We start from the raw sequence: 16,292 nt of genomic DNA, 5'->3' as shown, positions 1-16,292 counted from the left end.
AATCACCAAGTCAGCGATGACTTGGACTGCAGGTGGTGATTCCTCAACAGAACAGTGAAAAAATTGCTGCGTGAATTGGGCGTAAGCGGATCGGAGAGCACTCGCTCACAATCTTCCGCGGCAGCTGTTATTACTGGAAATTCAAACGTCTTGGCCGTATCTTCACCGCCCAGCGATCCGAACCCGCTCTAAGCTCCACGAGTTTCGGCTCGTTGAATGAGTTCCTCTCATGGAGCATTCGAACACACACGCTCGCTCCATACGCACGTAACCACCGTGCGGTCGACCGCATATGAACATATTTCTGAGCTCCGCGAATGGAAAGAGGATTCCCACAAGCTCACTGTCACCGCAGCGAGTTCTCCCCATATCGCACCACGTCTGTCTGTCTGTCTGTCTGTACGTATGTACACATTGTGAGCAGCAGTGAAACCGCGCCGCAGGAAAGGCATGCTCAGTGGACCAGGTTAATGGTGCGACAACATCGCATCACGGTATCGTTTGTCCTGTATCGCGCAACATTTATCCACCGGTCCATCTATCCACCGATGTCTATCCCCCGCCGATTTATAAAGCGGCTCAAGCTCGGCGAGATCGGCCCGAGCCGGGGCATCGAAATCCCGTCGCCGGCGAGGGAGCGGAGAATTAGCTATGGCTTTCTTTTGTGGCTCAATATATGTAGGCAGTTCGGGGAATATTATTTTACTCACTCATGTTGTGATTATCCTTCTTCTGTCGTTCCTTGGCGATGCTTTTGAGATCACTTTCGGTGAAGAACTCGCATGACGAAGATTCACTTTTGACCATCGCGAGTTCTGCAGGACACGATGACGCCAGAGTAGGGGTCCAGAGGTCATCCATGTCGCTTGCTGGAATCAGTTCATGGCGATTTATTTTCACGGAGCTCGATCGTCTATCCACGAGTTCCGGGCGGGCCCCGATCAGCAGAGAACTCATAGAGAACATCATCATCGTCATCCAGAGAGAAGAACATCGTTGCAGGAGGGAAACATGACTCGAAGCGAATACGTGATTATTGAAAGTGCAATTAGGATTCGTGAATGGGAGAACGATCCAACAGCGGGGAAAACATGGTTAGGAAGAGGCGAAGACATCGTTCACACGGCCATTGAGCTTATCCCGAAGATGCGCCGATCATCATCCACGGTGGAGGCAGACGAGTGGTGGGAATCGCGTCAGCGGCAAGAAGGACAACGCTGGCGAGCGATTTCGATCACCTTGTCCTTCCCGCTAGCGCGCCCTGAGCCAAGCGGTTAGAATATTTTGTTACGTGCGTGTTTACGGCACGCTTCTCTTGGCCGGTCTCTCAATGAATCGGCGAAACACAGCGGGATCGGGGCGACGGCATACCCGCGGGATCTTTGCTCAGCAAGTTTTAGAAGTTCATATTCTAGCGGCACGTAACCCCCATCACCCCGGAAAATTATGCTCTTGTGATTAATTGTAGAATCATCGAAAAAAACATTCGAAGAGGCTGCAGGTGTTCCGATTGCGGAGTTCCGGAACAGACACTCAGGCAGGTGTTCCACCTCGGGAGTCCAAACAATCAATAGAGAATCGGAACTTTTCAAAATAGCTTCAGCGGCGGGCTCATACGGATGGGGATTGGGTTGCGACGTTGGTTTCGATCGAGACTCAAAACTCACCTGAGGGTAGACTGACGTTAGCCGTTGTGCTCTGCGCGGAATTTGAGGTGGGTACCGTTGACGGCAGCTCGAAAAGCGAAAAATCGTCTCCATTAGTTAGCTGGGATAGACCGTCCAGCACATCGTCAAACTGAAAGGCAAAGGCGGACTCATGTAGGTTTTGGAATTGCGTCTGCGGTCTCGCTGGAAGGTATCCGGCTGGATATTTTCGATCAAACCTAATGACAACAGTTTATTACTTGACGTTCCTTCCGAGTTCGGGGCTCATCGCTCCACTCAGAGAGGTTTTTCCGATCCCGCAGGGACCCACGATATGGACACACAGCGCTTATCTGCTTGCATCACTACGATATCCAGCCATGTCACGGGCCGTGAGTACAGGTCCGAATCTCAGAAAATAGGGGAATCGGGGCTTTCAGGGACGGTACGCGGAGCCGCGCTCCTATTACAAGCGAAAAAGTAAACAAAAATAACACACTTCTTGAATGGACAGCAGCGCGACCAACCCCGCGACAAACTTTCAAGAATAGAAACGGACTCTGTTGCTGCCTTTGCGGCGGTCGGCGCGGTCGAGCCGAGGAGTGGGTAAGCCACGGACTCTCGAGATGGACCTACTGACAGATCGAGAAAAGGAAACTATGCTACAGGACCAAGGGTCCCATATCGCGCGAAATGCGAGACGTATCCGTTCTTTAAGTCGACGAATGCCTCGAGGTAAGTTTGTCTGACGGAGCGTATGGTGGCTGAGCAGAGCCGACTCACATCTTATACAGGTCACTTCTTCTATGGCTTGTCCGCTCACTCTTCGGACCGCTCGAGCGGTCGGTAAGTGGTCTACGAAGCGTTCCCACACGCCCCAATCAGGTCCGGGGACGCAACGGAGCGGACAACCGCACTGAGAGTGAGCCTCCCTTTCTCCGAGTCTATTTTTCGAAAACAGCATCGACACTCCGTTCCACCGAACTCGAGAGATCACGGAGGACCGTCGAAAAAAGAGAACAGCGATTGAAGAGACTTCGCAAACACGAACGTTTACGCCGCAGCTGGAAAAAAACGAAGGACAAACCGGAGGGAAGCCGACGGTGAGAGCAAACACAATGGAAATTGTCTAATCGAATTGTCACGGGCATTAGCGTCCGCCTTGATTACATCCGAATTTGGCCCCTGACTCTGACGCCCGCCTGCTTGATCTCCCCTGGCACTCGATCGAAGTCGTTGCTTGAGAAGCCGCGGTTTTCGTTGAGTCGCTGTCACAGGGTGGGAATTCCGTGAATTTTCCCCAGGAAGGGAACTCGGGACGACAGTCGTAGATGGCTCTCGGAAAAACTTCCACCAGCCCTGCGCTCGAGCCATGTATCTCGCCCCGAGCTCCGGCTCAACGAAAATTAGTCTGAGCTCAAAAGTGGACATCAATTCGAAACAGTTTGATCATAACCGCGATGCCGTTGCGGATGCGCCAACACCGCGAGAGTCACAGCAGCAATAAAAATAAACGAAGAGAGCAAAAATCGAGAGAGAGCAAAATTCTTTTTTTTCTCGCTGCGATCACCCCGCTTAATTGCCGAGGAGTCATTAGGAGCTTACGTCAACAAACATCTCTTCAGGCTGTCGTGTAGTCAACGTTTATCACGCTGCTCGGTGCGCGAGCCACACCGGCTTGCCGGATCAGATACCGGTGCACACGAACACACTCACACGCGTCACAGACACATCCACGCGTCAAGATTACGCCTACTTAGCAAAACATGGTGAAAAGTGAGAGCTACACCACAATCAACGTGTTGTTGAGCCCAATGAGCCCCGAAGGAAAGCACATTTTGTGGATGGTTGGTCGCCGGGTTGCGTGCCATTGATCTTGCGATGTGGAATTCAAGAACGAAACATGAGTACGCAGCCATGTCCTCTTCGCTCGAGAGACCGGCGTGATTGACTTATCAGTAAACGAGTGTTGATCAAAACATTCGCCTAGCGATCGAATCAGTACCGATCAGTGGAGTACCTACAACCACTACTACTGCTACTACTAATACGGCGGCCGCCGCCGTCGTCGTCATCATCACCGCCGAAAGGAACGGAGGACCAGTCAACCGGATTTGTGGTCGCCACGCGTGAGCGCCAACGAGGAACATGATTCCTGAAGCAATAATAGACTTCCCGCGGCACTGGCCATTTATCCGTAAATAATCTCCCAGTTATTGTGCGGCTCGTCGGACGGCATTCGTCTTGTCTTCGCAGTCTGCGTCGCTCGTGAGTCCTCAGTATGTCGTCGTCGTTGCCGCCGCTGCCGTTTCCGCCGCTTCCGATGCCGCTATGACAAGCCCGCCTGGCGTCCGCTTGCGAGGATTCTTGTCGCCTGGCTAGCGGGCCCAGTGGTGGGCAGGCTGTTGAGAGAAGAAACGTGGGAAGAAGACGAACTGGCTTGGGGATGGCGACGAGGGAGCGGGGCTGGCTGGCTAGTGAGTGGATAGAAGTCAAAAGACAGCCCACGATCCAACAACAGCTGCTCCGCAGTCCGAAAATGCTTGAAGCAGTCTTCACGACAGCTAGACGCACAACCGAACGGGGGAACCGTCGGACTGACGGACGACTGCAGAGACCGACAGGCAGACAGCCGTTCGGCGACATCGCCTTGCGATATGTCGTCCACGGATTTAGAGGAAAAATATCACCCAGCTTCGGATGACAACACCAGCGGCGGCGGCGGTGGGAGACGCGACGGCGAAAAAGTCAAGTCGTTTCTCAAAGATAATTCCCTCACCGAGCATCATGCCCAGCAATCGGGGCGCGCGGCGGCGCGTATGCACGATTTCGAGGGTCGTGGTTCCGAGGCTCCTGGACCCAATTTTTGAAAGCACGGAAGCGATCATCATCCTGCTGCCGGCTGTTGGCTGTCCAAAGCAAACCGTTGCCGTTTGTCACATGGTGTCACTACGAACTCTTTATCGGCGCCCTCCTCGAGGGCAAGCTCTGTCGTTGTTCCTCTCCTTGACGAAGCTCGAGACAAACCGACTCTCAGAGACAGAGAGACGAGGAGAGTTGACGTATAATAACTGTCTTGCCGAAGGACGGAACTGGACGCCGCGGCGGGGAGCCGAAGAGGGAAATCCAATTGCCAAGGTGGCAAAGATGAAATCATGGCGAGAGCCGGGAGAGGAGACCGAGACAACTCCCGTCGGTAGCCGGCGTCCGATTGGGACGACTCCTTTTCGGCCGACTCGCCGACCAGTACAGCCAGTCTGAGTGAGTGGCACGCGAGTGGGCAATCGTCGCAATAAAGATTGACAGAGAAGGATAACTCCGGAGTTGTCGAGAAACTAAGTTTGTCCGCAGTTGTACGACAGTTTTCACTTGTTAAAAGGAAAGCTCTCCAACATCTCGACTCTCTCGTTGATCGCTCGTCCCGTCGACCGACCGACCGAGTGTCCTTCCTCCTTCCCTCCCGTGGATAGGCCGAGTGAGCGGAACAAGAGCAGCGGGAGCACGGGAACCAGGAGTAGGCGGAAAGGAAACTCCGTAAGGACAGCGAGGGAACGAGAACGAAAATCAGCAGTCGCGGCATCGGTAGAGAGAGAGAGCACGATGACGATGAAAATAGGTAGTGGGTGGAAGAGGGAGATGAAGACGAAAGTCAAGAGTGAGGAAAATAGGGAAGGACGAGGATCAGAACGAGGAGAGCGGGCCTGAGGAGGAAACACATAAGAAGCTGCTGTCTCTCAATCCAAGGGAGGAGGAAAAGATACTCAGCCTGCAGACTGATTTGTCTCCCTCTTCGGAAGGAGGAGATCGGAGACGAGACCGAAACAAGACGATCCGATTTCGGTTACAGGATACCCGCCACCCCGTCGTCCACCGCTACCGATCGTACGCCGTACGTAGGTAGGTACGTACGTCCGACCGACCCACCGACCGGTCGACTGTCTGTGTTTCTGTCGGCCTGTCTTTAGGTCGGTACGTCCAACCGGTAGTCGGTCTGCGTGTCTCAGCGTGCGTCGATCTTTCCCTTCGTACGTTCGTCGGTCCGTCCCATCTCTCGCCCGTCCGTCCTCCGGCCCGTCTGGGTGTCCGTTATCCTTACGTCCATTTTCCTGGATACGGATCCTTAAGGAGCCCCATGAGCATTGAGTTTCCCTCCGGACGTCGAAGGGTAACGTCTTCCGTTGCGACATGCAGCGGGGATTCGGTTTCATTCTCTGTAAACGGATGGAGCCGCTGTCTATCCGACAGGCGGAGTGACGGAGGAACGAAATAACGGATTCGCGAAGTGAAGGATCGACAAACAGACACGGGACGGATTGATGGATGGATGGACTCGACGGATGCATGAAGTGCTTGAAGAACGGGTGCACGCGCGAAGAAACTCGTATGTATGCGTCACAGCAAAATAAAGAATCATGAGGGCATGCTCTGCCGAGCACTCGAGCCCCGGAGTCGAAACCACCTCCTTCGCTCATTTCCCAGAATGACCGCGCGCAATCAAACAGCGGGTCCGACGCCGTAATCGGGGAAAAACGGAATGCGATCCCGGCGCGTCGTCGGGAGGTCCGGAGGAGACGATTGGCATGATGGCGAGGAGCGCTTCAGGACGCTGGAACTCACCGATACGTCCTCGCTTTGAGTTGGCGTGAAAAAAATGTCTCGAGGAACGAGCTGGCTCTACGGAGTTAAACAGGCCCCGAGATCAGGGCTTCTTTGCCTGTCGCAGCCTGCACGATTTTTTCCCCTGGCGCGTAATTCGAGAGTCTCGCTCCTTTGCACATACGCTGCATCCGAGTGGACAACGGACACACTTTGGTTCCAATGAGTGTTTGACGTTGGCCGATACCGATCAGGCTTCCGCGGCCACCGGAAAGAAGACGAACGACGGGCCAGGAAAACAGATGAATGGATTGATTGACTTAATGAGTGGCTTGATTCCTGCGATGTTGAACAGCGTCAGAGGATGACCAATACAGCACCCGATAGATTGATCAGAGGCCCGATCTTCACAATGATCGATTGAGCCGAGCATGCCGATCGACCCATCCGGCGATCGAGCGACCGAGCGACGTGTTATCTTGGTCGCGGGCTGCGAACGAGGGCATTAAAGGAGGTTCGTTCAGTAGTGGAGTAGGGTGGTTTAGAGGCGGGAATTACGCGCCAAACGAGGTGCCGGATGGGGGTAGCCAGAAGCCCAATAAGCGGCCGAGGGGTCGCTGAGGACCCGAAGTGGCTCGGCGAGGAGAGACCGGGGATCGGAACGCGGGGCCGAGAAGAGACAAGAGCGTTCTCCAGAGGGAGAGAACGAGCCGACGAGCAAGCTCATCATTGAGGGCCGCCGCCGCAGACCAAACAGGTCCTATCAAACAACTACAGATCGGCTTTCGTTGATATCGATCGGCGTCGTTTGCTCATTCTTCCGTACATCTTTCCTTCCGCCGATGTGCGAGCGAGCCACGGTGGGGAATCCGAATGGCCGATCCCCCTCAAGAGCGGCGCGACGGTGGCGGCGACGAAGTCTCATCGATCAAAGCCCGCTTTTGCCCTCCCTTCTTTGTTTGCCTTTTCGTTTTTCTCCGCTCGGTCTCTTTGGTTTCTTGGCATGTTCCTGCCCTCGAACAGACCCTTAGCTCCGAAAGGTTAGGAATCCCCTTCATACCATCCGTTCACAATGTTATTTCTACGCGAGAGCAGCCGTATGTATGTAACTGATGGCTATGATGGACGTACCCAGTTGCTGCTACCTCCATTGTTGTTGCAATGCATGTTGTTGCCGTTGTTGTTGTTATTGCTGCCGGGAGGTCGGATGATTCCCGAAGGATCCGGTACCTTGCCCGGTAGCGAGACCTCCTCCTCCTCCTCGTAGCTAAAGGGACTGTCGTGAAGAACAGCGAGCTCCGGTGTTGTTCTCTTCAAGTCCGTTGTCATGTCGATTTTCTGCTTCATCGCTCACTCAGTGCTCTTGTCCGACTGTTCGTACGTCGGTCGGTCCGCCAGTTAGGGGGTCAATGACGGCGACGACAGCGGCAACAACAACAACGACACTACCACCACCAACAATGTCTTCTTCTCCGTTGTCCTTTTCGATGACAACGAACGAAGAAGCTACTAACGCACTCTCAGACACGGAGATCCACCGAGGATGCAGTCGCATCGGGAGATGCAATAGACTGGCCGCGATCGGATCAGTCTCTGGATGTGTCTCGTCGACACGGATCTGTGCAACTTGTTTATAAGAAACGACCGGACGCTGGACGAACGCCACCCTGTGGACGACTAATTAATTCCTTTGCAACTCCAATGGCTGCGAGCGCGTCAGCGGCGGCGGTGATCGCAACATCAACGACATTACGAACGTAGCCGATTAGACGAGCCACCGAGTCTTTTGTAGATCGGTCGACCGAGCCAGGTAGGTAGGTAGGTAGGTAGGTAGGCAGGTAGATAAGTAAGCTCACCTGTCAAATACGTCTTTGACAGGATGAGCGACGCAGCTGCCGACTCTCATTCATTGGCCTTTAGCAATGTTGCCTTCATGCTGGACGAAGTGGCAGTCTTTTCAATTAAATCAACCGTTTAAGTACCGGACTACCAATGCCATCAGCTTCACGTCATGCAATTCACAAGCGAAGGCTGAAACTGTGTTGGCAAACGCCCGAGAGCACACCGCTGTGGTACGCTCAGTTTTCTCCGGTGATTTCGCTGAACTTCCTCCCTCGAATTATTCAGAGATGTCTCAAATAAATTATCCAACTCCGATAACGGCCAGAATGTGGCTACATGGAGTGACCGCGCGCATCGGAGTGCGAGAAGGAACGGGCACGGAGGGCATCGAGGGGGTCCGGTTCGGGAGACTACTCAACTTCGTCCACGCTGTCACCCACATCAGTTTCGAGCTATCCTCACTCTCAAACTTTCGCTCCAGATGTCCGATGTGGTAAGAGCACCCCAAGTAGGTGAGACCGTGAACTCAGCTCACTCGACGCTTTGGAATTCCAACGGATCGAATCGACACTTCTCGATCAGGAGAACTCACGAACAAGCGACACCTGCCCACGGATGAGAACGCGCACGCCTCCACGCTTCGGCTGGAGAAGTTGAAAAATAAAGAGAGGGACATTCGAGCGCACCTTGTAAACGCGTTGGGCCCTCGGAGCCTGGGGCTGAATTTCCACAGCGGCTTCTCCGACGAGCAGCATCGTCGTCAATCCGTCATCGTTGTCGCCGACTGCTGTGGTCGTCGGAGCTGAAGCGCTGAATCGGAACAGATTAGCATTCCATGTGTGGACCTCCTCCTGCGCCTTCCAGGACCATGTCATTGTCGTCAACACCATGGCGACCTTCAGAAGAGATTGGGCTCATCTGATTAGCTGCCGCAGGAGCGGCAGAAGCCGAAGCAGCGCTTGCCCTCGCTCCAGCCAACCAGCTCGCGATCGAGTCGCGCCATCGAGCCCAGATGGGCAACTGGTGCGGGTGCATCTTTCTGCTATGAATTGTATGATAACCAGAACAGGTTCGCACAGGTTCGATTGTTCGGCAGCGACGGCAACACCAACGACGACAACAACAACAACGACGACGACTTACCAACGACGTCAACAGCAATAACTCCCGAGACGACAGCGGTAGCGACAAGCTGCGCGGGAAAAACCACAACAAGAACGCATGACATTCCAGTCGCCGATCCCGAAAGCCTCGGCAACTCGAGCCGAACGAACGGAACCGATTTCGAACCCACGGTGGATGCATTCGAGAAATCATTCATTCAAAGGAAACCAATCGCGATTTGCTCCATCGTAGCTAGAAATTCGATGAGGTCTGATGTCCCCTGAGCTTGGGCGTGTCAGACCGGTTCGGACATGGATTGCTCATCCCGTTGCGTTTTTCGGGAAGTCCCTGAAAGTCGTGTCCAGTCCATCCGCGTTCCTACGTCTCGAACGAGCCGGAAGTGCGTAAATCCGCTCCAGAAGTCCCAGGATGATGGGCGGTCTCAGAATTGCTAATCCAGCGGTCTCACTTACACTTAGTGAATTAGGATTCTCCACTCGAGAACTACAATAATCGTGACGGACTCGCAGCGACGGTGACTCCGGAAGGAATTTTCGAGACGAGGTAAATCCACACCGAGCGGCTCATTGGTCGCCGCCACCTGACACGTGGGGACTGCCTTGACATCCAACATGAGGGTTGTAATTTTTCGAAGTCAACGCGTCCTCTCCCATGAAGTTTTGACGAAAGTTATTCGACGTCGTTCCGGCAGCGGAGCGATCGGCCTTCGTGGGATCTGCCGATCTGTGGCCAGAATCTCTCGACTGAGTTGAGGCACCGGAAAGGACGCAACGTCATAAAACGTTGCAGACGCTTTGCATCGCTTTTACGAGCCAAAACGCGAGGAAGGTCCCACTGAATCAATGCTGCTTAAACGATTCGACACCTGTCACGTATTTTTTTCTACATCCAAATCGGAAGCTGAATTCAAGTAATACTCCTCCCGCGCATTCTGACCGATTTAGCAGGACTCCAGTGCGTCACTGACACTGCTTCCTGCACAACTGTGCCGACATCATTAGCATTTCGAAGATGATCAGCCGCTACATGAGCTTTGGACAATCGAATCGCACACGATGGAACTAATATTCCTCGCAGCGATGAATATGAATAAGTTGTTTACGACCATCGTCGCCATTCCGATCATCGAGCACGATCGTGGATTATATTGTCCTCAATCGGGAATCGAAGATTCCCCAGCGTTTGAGGCCTCCTCTGAGGTCGGATGGCTCCGGTGGTTTCGGCGGAACAATCACGCTGCGCAATCTGTTGTTCGTTCTCGGCTTCCCTCGCATAAGTCCCTATATTTAAATTCCGTATCGGGCCGGAGCTGGCACCTGTTGGCGAGATCCTATTTCGAGGCGTCCGATATATTTCTCAGGATATAGCCGTTCTCCTTTTCCTCCACGCAATCGGCGGTGGTGGAAGCGCGGCTCGGGCACCGTGTTGCCTCCGCGGGTCGGCACCGCGGTCAAACGGCGAGCGTGCGAGCGTGCGTGCGAGCGGGCAGGATCGGCTAGGACGACGATACATAGGAGGGCGCACGTAGCGTCTCGGCGAAGAGAATCGGTGAAGGCAAATGACGCCACTTGGAGCAATGGAGGAAAGAGCCACACCGAAACCTCCAGAACGAGTCAGAGGCCGGGATCAAAGGGGCTCAATCGACGTGACAGATTACACTCGGCAGAACGATAATGATCCTGGATTCGCAAATTGTCGAGTATCTCTTCGGAAACCTCCTAGGAACAGCTTTCATCGATGGTTCGGTGGATTAGTGGCCTGGATCGATAACGCGTCGGATAAATCGCGCCGAACAATCAAGCAAGTGAATTCTCGGGGCAGTCTCGGGTACGAGCCGTGCCCGAGGAGCGACCCGACTAGGGATTAGCATCCGTGATCCCGATGACGAGCGAGAGAATCGTCGGATTGGAGTGGTTTCAAACTTGCGACGGGGAATTCCCTCGACTCGGACACCGACGACGTCCGATTGGGAAGGCTGGAATTGGTAGCAGCCGCGCTCACATTCGAAAAGTGATCAATATCAAGCCGAACAACAAAACACTACTCGCACGGCAGGAAATCTTCCCTGGACTCGTCCGCCGAACGCGAAGGAGCGGTGAATGTTCGTTCTGAACAGACGAGTTCCGATTAGAAAATCAAAAACGAAACAAAATACCGTCGTTCGCAGCAAGACGGGGAAATAAAGACACGAATGAGAGCGAAGTCGAGAATCGGACGGCGTGGAGAGGAATCGTATCGATGCGAGCAAGAAGAACCCAGCTGCCGGAACATCGCCCGCTCGTTCGCCTCGGCTGACTGCTCTCCGAGAAATGAATATTCCTCTTCGCACCTTTTGTGGTGAGAAAGCAAAACGCTCGAGCGTACGGAAGACGTCGATGTGTGGGGGAAAATTCCTGCCAGGGGAACGACGACGAGAATACGCTAGGATGAGAGCTTGAAAAATACTTCGTCTTTCCAGTGAGCGCGCGAGCGGAGAAGGGGCAAAAGCTGCAGAGAACAGCGGCCGGGGAGAGTTAACTGGCTGACTAGGGAGAAGGCGCGAGCGGATTCTCGAAATGACATTGCTTGCGAGAAAAAAAAAACTTGCAAAGTTAACACCGCCCGTTTTTTTCGCGCCTTTGCCCTCTCTGTTCGTCTTCGAGGAGCCTCGAGAACGAAACTTGGTGCCGGTGCACAGGCCAAGAGGCCGAGGATCGGAGACCCGGAATTCTAATCAGACCGACACGGTCTGACACGGCTCGTGGACGACCGCGTGGACGACCGAACATTAAGCAACGAAAATCCCGCTGCGCATCACTGTGACTCAACTTGAGCCGGGCGCGCCAAAGTCCGCTCTTGCACCTTGCGAGAAGTTGACTCGAGCTCGTGAATGGCAACCTTCCAGCTTAAGATGCAACATTGCACTGAGCCGTTCTCGCAAGTCCGCTGCGATATCCGGGAGCTCGCTCCGAGATCGAGACCATCTCTCAAGACGAGCGTTTTTATCACTCGAAACTACTTTCACAGAAAATTCCGGACCTCGATGAGTGAACTGACATGCGAAGCAGTCCTACTTCCCGCCGGACACATCCTGTGAAAGCCCCAGAGGTTCCAAATGAACTCACCAGTGCTCGGCATGGACCTTTGAGGGCCCGAACGAGACAGGGGTCGCCCCGTCGGCGTCGAAGCAACAGAATTGTCCTCGATCATGAGGGGGAGCATAGCATTTGGAGTGCTTTCTGCGAGAAAAGTTTTTGCCTCCAGCGCGCGCTATTTCTCCGATACGTTCCTTCCGCTTGCATTCGAACTCGACCGCTGTTATCAGCGAGGAGTCGCCGTGAGATAGTGCTGTCCAAAACGTGATTGTGGTCCGCGTCCGTGTCGAACGCGTGCCTCGAGCAGAGCGGTTTTCCGGTTGAGAGGGGATGCTCTGTTTACGATTTCACGCTACAAACAATCGCTGTTTTTTTTCTCGTGGCATCCACTAAATTATACTCAGCTATCCTTGGTCTTTGCTTGTTCCCTTCCGAGCGATGGAAAGCAAATTCACAGTGGATCGAAATCGAGCTTGCCCGTCCCGAGACGAGACTTCGGGACCGGATTCATGCGGATACGGTCAGACGGGGTCACACTGAGGAAAAACTCGGGAATTCTCCAGCGCTCAGAAGTGGTGTTCTCTCGCGGAGCCCCGTCGGTCAACGGGAGTACCAGTCCGCGGACGGTTTGTGCCGGTCGATGCGAATCCACAGCATAGAAAGTCGCTCCCTCATAGATGGGGAGCCCCTGACCGATAATATTCCATGATGCCAAAAAGGAAGGTCGACAGGGCAAGTGAGAGACGATCTCGCCGTACGCCTCGGATTCGTCCGCTCCCGTCGTATCCACCAGCGGAAATTCGTTGCCGTTCCGAGAAAGGGGGACGCAGCGTCAACGCAAAAGAGTCAGATATCAGGTATTCGAGATAGATACGAGACAGGTCGATTCGACAAGAGTGGTGAGGCGGCCCGAGTGCTCCTCCTCGCCTTTCCGCGAATTTGAGCTCATTAAAGACAAACACGACCGATAAATGTGTGCTCAGGTCGATTGCAGCTCATGGAGCGCAAGATACCGCGATCGAGTTCGTTTTTGGCACAGACTCCGCGTGCTCGCACAGTTGATCGAGGAAAGGAAGCTACTCCGATGCTGTTACGCTTCCGATTCGAAGGAGGAGGATCCGATTCCTAAATTGAAGATCAATGCAGCCCGTTTCCCTCCGTCGTTTGGTTTTCAGAATAAAAATTTCCCACTCATCCAGTAGGTTTCCTTCGAGTACCGGCGGCGGTGGTGGTGACGGCGGCGGCGTCTTGCGACAGCAGCGTATCTTTTCCCCATCGCACGCTTTTTATAGCACGCGAGCCGGGCACGCTTCCGTCGCCGCTACCGCCCCGCCTTAAACTGATAGCGTTCAGCAGACGGAACGGACGAGCCGCGGACCGCGGCGTAATCGTAAACGGTCCCGCTGCCGGTGTTCATCGTCGTCGCGGACGCGGTTGTTGTTCGATGTCTCGACGACAGCGGGTGCATTCTACGTTCTTACCTAGGTAGGTAGTAGGTTCGCCGACGAGAAACATTTTTCCTTTCCAATGTCTCTACCGACCCGAGCACCTGTCCATGGAATCACCGACCGTCGGCAATGACGGCGCACTGTTGCCTATTCAGCTTCGAACAGTAATGTTGTTGTAAAAGTGCGCGGTCGACAATGCCGTCGACGATTCCCGGGAGGCAGCCAGTCCCGAAGACAGAAGGAACAACTAGGACTTACAACCATTATCGCTGGCCGATTGAACTGCCCAAGAGCCTGCGACAACAATCAGGAACTTGGAAAGGACCAATACGCAGAGAGGAACGGCGACTGACGTTGCGGTAAAGCAGAGCACGACCAGTCGTCATCGCCCCTTTGTTTACACAGGATCGTTGGAGTGTATCGGAGCGATCGGTAAATGAAGGAAAAATAGAGAGCGACAACGGAGTCGAGCGACTGCCTAATGAGAATGAACTCGTTTTCGGAGTCAAGCTCTTCTGGCTGTGCACTGTAGTGGATAGCGAGGGACGAATCGCCCGCTTCGCTCCTGATAGAGCCAGCGGCGAAGACAAATCGGATCGCCGAGGAAATCCTCATCTAAATGGGCGTACAGATGGCTCGCCTACCGAAGACAGTGATACGGCTCAAGAGACGATCGAACTACGGGAATCTGTCAGCTGACAAATAGATCTCGAAATACCGAGGAGGAGCAGCAGCAGCACAAGGATGAGCCAGTGTTTTTGTCGTAGTCCGTAAACTAAACCAGCCTACATTAAGTCGTCGTCAATGTCTGTTCGCAACGAAGTCACGTCCCTACATCAAATCAACTCCGTAATCAGACGGACGGCCCCGGGAACGAGGGAGTCACATCGGCTCGGCTGACTGGTGGTGGTCGTGGCTTCTTTTCTTACCCACTGTCTGCCCCGCCCCTCTCCCCCCACCCCCTCTTTTCTCACCCGCTCCGTTTGCCGTCGCGAGAGAGCGGCTTGCCTCCGACGACGGGAGCCCGTTCAAGGGTCGGGGATCGAGACGGGTCTAAACGAGAGGCGGGCGCGGGGAGCGGCGTTCAGTGCAGGCGAGCGGGCGCGCGGTCGGTCGCTCGGCGGGTCGGGGGGAGCGATCCCGAAAAGGAGAAGCGCCAAAGCGGCGGCGACGGCTACGAGGAATAGCGGAAGAACAAAGATGAACGGAGAAGGAGAAAGGTCGGACGAGGAAAGCCATCAGGATGAACTCCCAGCGAAGACGACACGGAATCTCTATTCCTGCCCCACCACTCTATTCCGCGGCTGACAACTAGAGAGGGAACATCCAAACTCGATTTGGATGTTTGGGGATGATCGCTTCGTAATTTGTGAGCACTTTTCTCCTGACCGTAGAGTGTCCGAGAATTTTTTTCAAGTCGCCATCTCAACGTCGTTATCTCTCTATTTCTCACCATGGACTTCGACGGTCGCGTCGTTTCATCGATCCGGAGCAACAAGGCCCTTCGGATCTTCGCTTCCGATGCAGGAGCTGAGAGAACGCATGGCCTGGGTTCTAGCTCGCTCTAGCTCATCTCAGAGCCTTGATCCCCGATATCGAGGGGCCGAGGGAATTCTGCCTTTCCCGTCTCGGGCCCGGAATGCTGGAGGTCCCTCTGAGTGCGGAGTCCGACGCCTCCGGACCTCTTGCCGACGATCGCGTAACTCGGGCGACACCATGGAGAAGCTCCTTGAAAGCGCAAAGAGAAGCGCCAGAACGAGTCGGCCATCGGAGCGGGAATATGTGGGGAAATATTTGCATAAGCGACTGCTTCTGAAAGAGATCTTTTATTCAATTCGAATGAGATCGAATCGGAATTCGTTCTGAAGCCAACTTTTCCCCAACGAGCGACAAGCGGCGCGCTCGCACAAAGCTGAATGGCAACATGCTCGCTTCTGGGGGAAGGGACGGCGGTTCTCTCGAATTTCTCTCCGCTACTTGCTATTGAAATTCTCACGAATATGAGGGACACCTCAGTGAGAGTGGAGTCAGGAGAACAAAATTCGAGCGAGACTTTTCGAACACAGGAGACAAAAGCCGAGTATTAGCAACGAACACGACATGGCGTCTGACTTTGAGAAATCTTTTCAAAGAACGACGTGAATGCACCGTCTGGCAGAGAGTCGGCATTACGCGCTGAAGAATCATGTCGTAATTAATGCTTCGCCATTTGCCTCCTCCTTATTGTCGTTCACCAATCCACTCATTGAGCTTACAGATCGGGACGAACATCATGAGAAGCAACGACACAACCGAGCGACCATATGTCGTTTTACGGAGGCAAATGTGCCGTTCTCCGGGCCACAGGTGTGAGGAGGGGTATTGTCGCCGACTACTTCCGGTCAATGGAAAACTTCCGATGGCTCGGTAATGAATTTCCAATGTAAGACTGTTGACCTCCGACGACTCTTTGTTTTCAAGCGAGCGCCCCAGACATCGCTTGGAATTCCGACAGATCTCATCTACATCATAGGATGTTGGCCATCCAGGAATATGAGTTTCTTTCTTAAAAGAGGAACAGG

At 53.9% G+C, this 16,292-nt stretch overlaps 1 protein-coding gene across 1 annotated transcript in view; it reads right to left on the bottom strand.

The window, feature by feature from the left end:
- The window catches only part of Mitf (transcription factor Mitf), a 36,310-nt gene that overhangs the window by 8,921 nt on the left and 11,097 nt on the right, over positions 1–16,292 (bottom strand). The window contains exons 2-3 of the mRNA XM_003745961.2: positions 1,668–1,797; positions 711–869 (exon numbers count right to left, since the gene is read on the bottom strand). Of these exons, the coding sequence (XP_003746009.1) occupies positions 711–869; positions 1,668–1,797 (289 nt within the window). The remainder of the gene's footprint in view (positions 1–710; positions 870–1,667; positions 1,798–16,292) is intronic.

Source organism: Galendromus occidentalis, unplaced genomic scaffold (genome assembly GCF_000255335.2).
Source record: "Galendromus occidentalis unplaced genomic scaffold, Mocc_1.1 scf7180000077487, whole genome shotgun sequence".
Lineage (NCBI taxonomy): Eukaryota > Metazoa > Arthropoda > Arachnida > Mesostigmata > Phytoseiidae > Galendromus > Galendromus occidentalis.
Note: the sequence above shows the minus strand (reverse complement) of the source record. Positions and strands in the feature narration are given on the sequence as shown.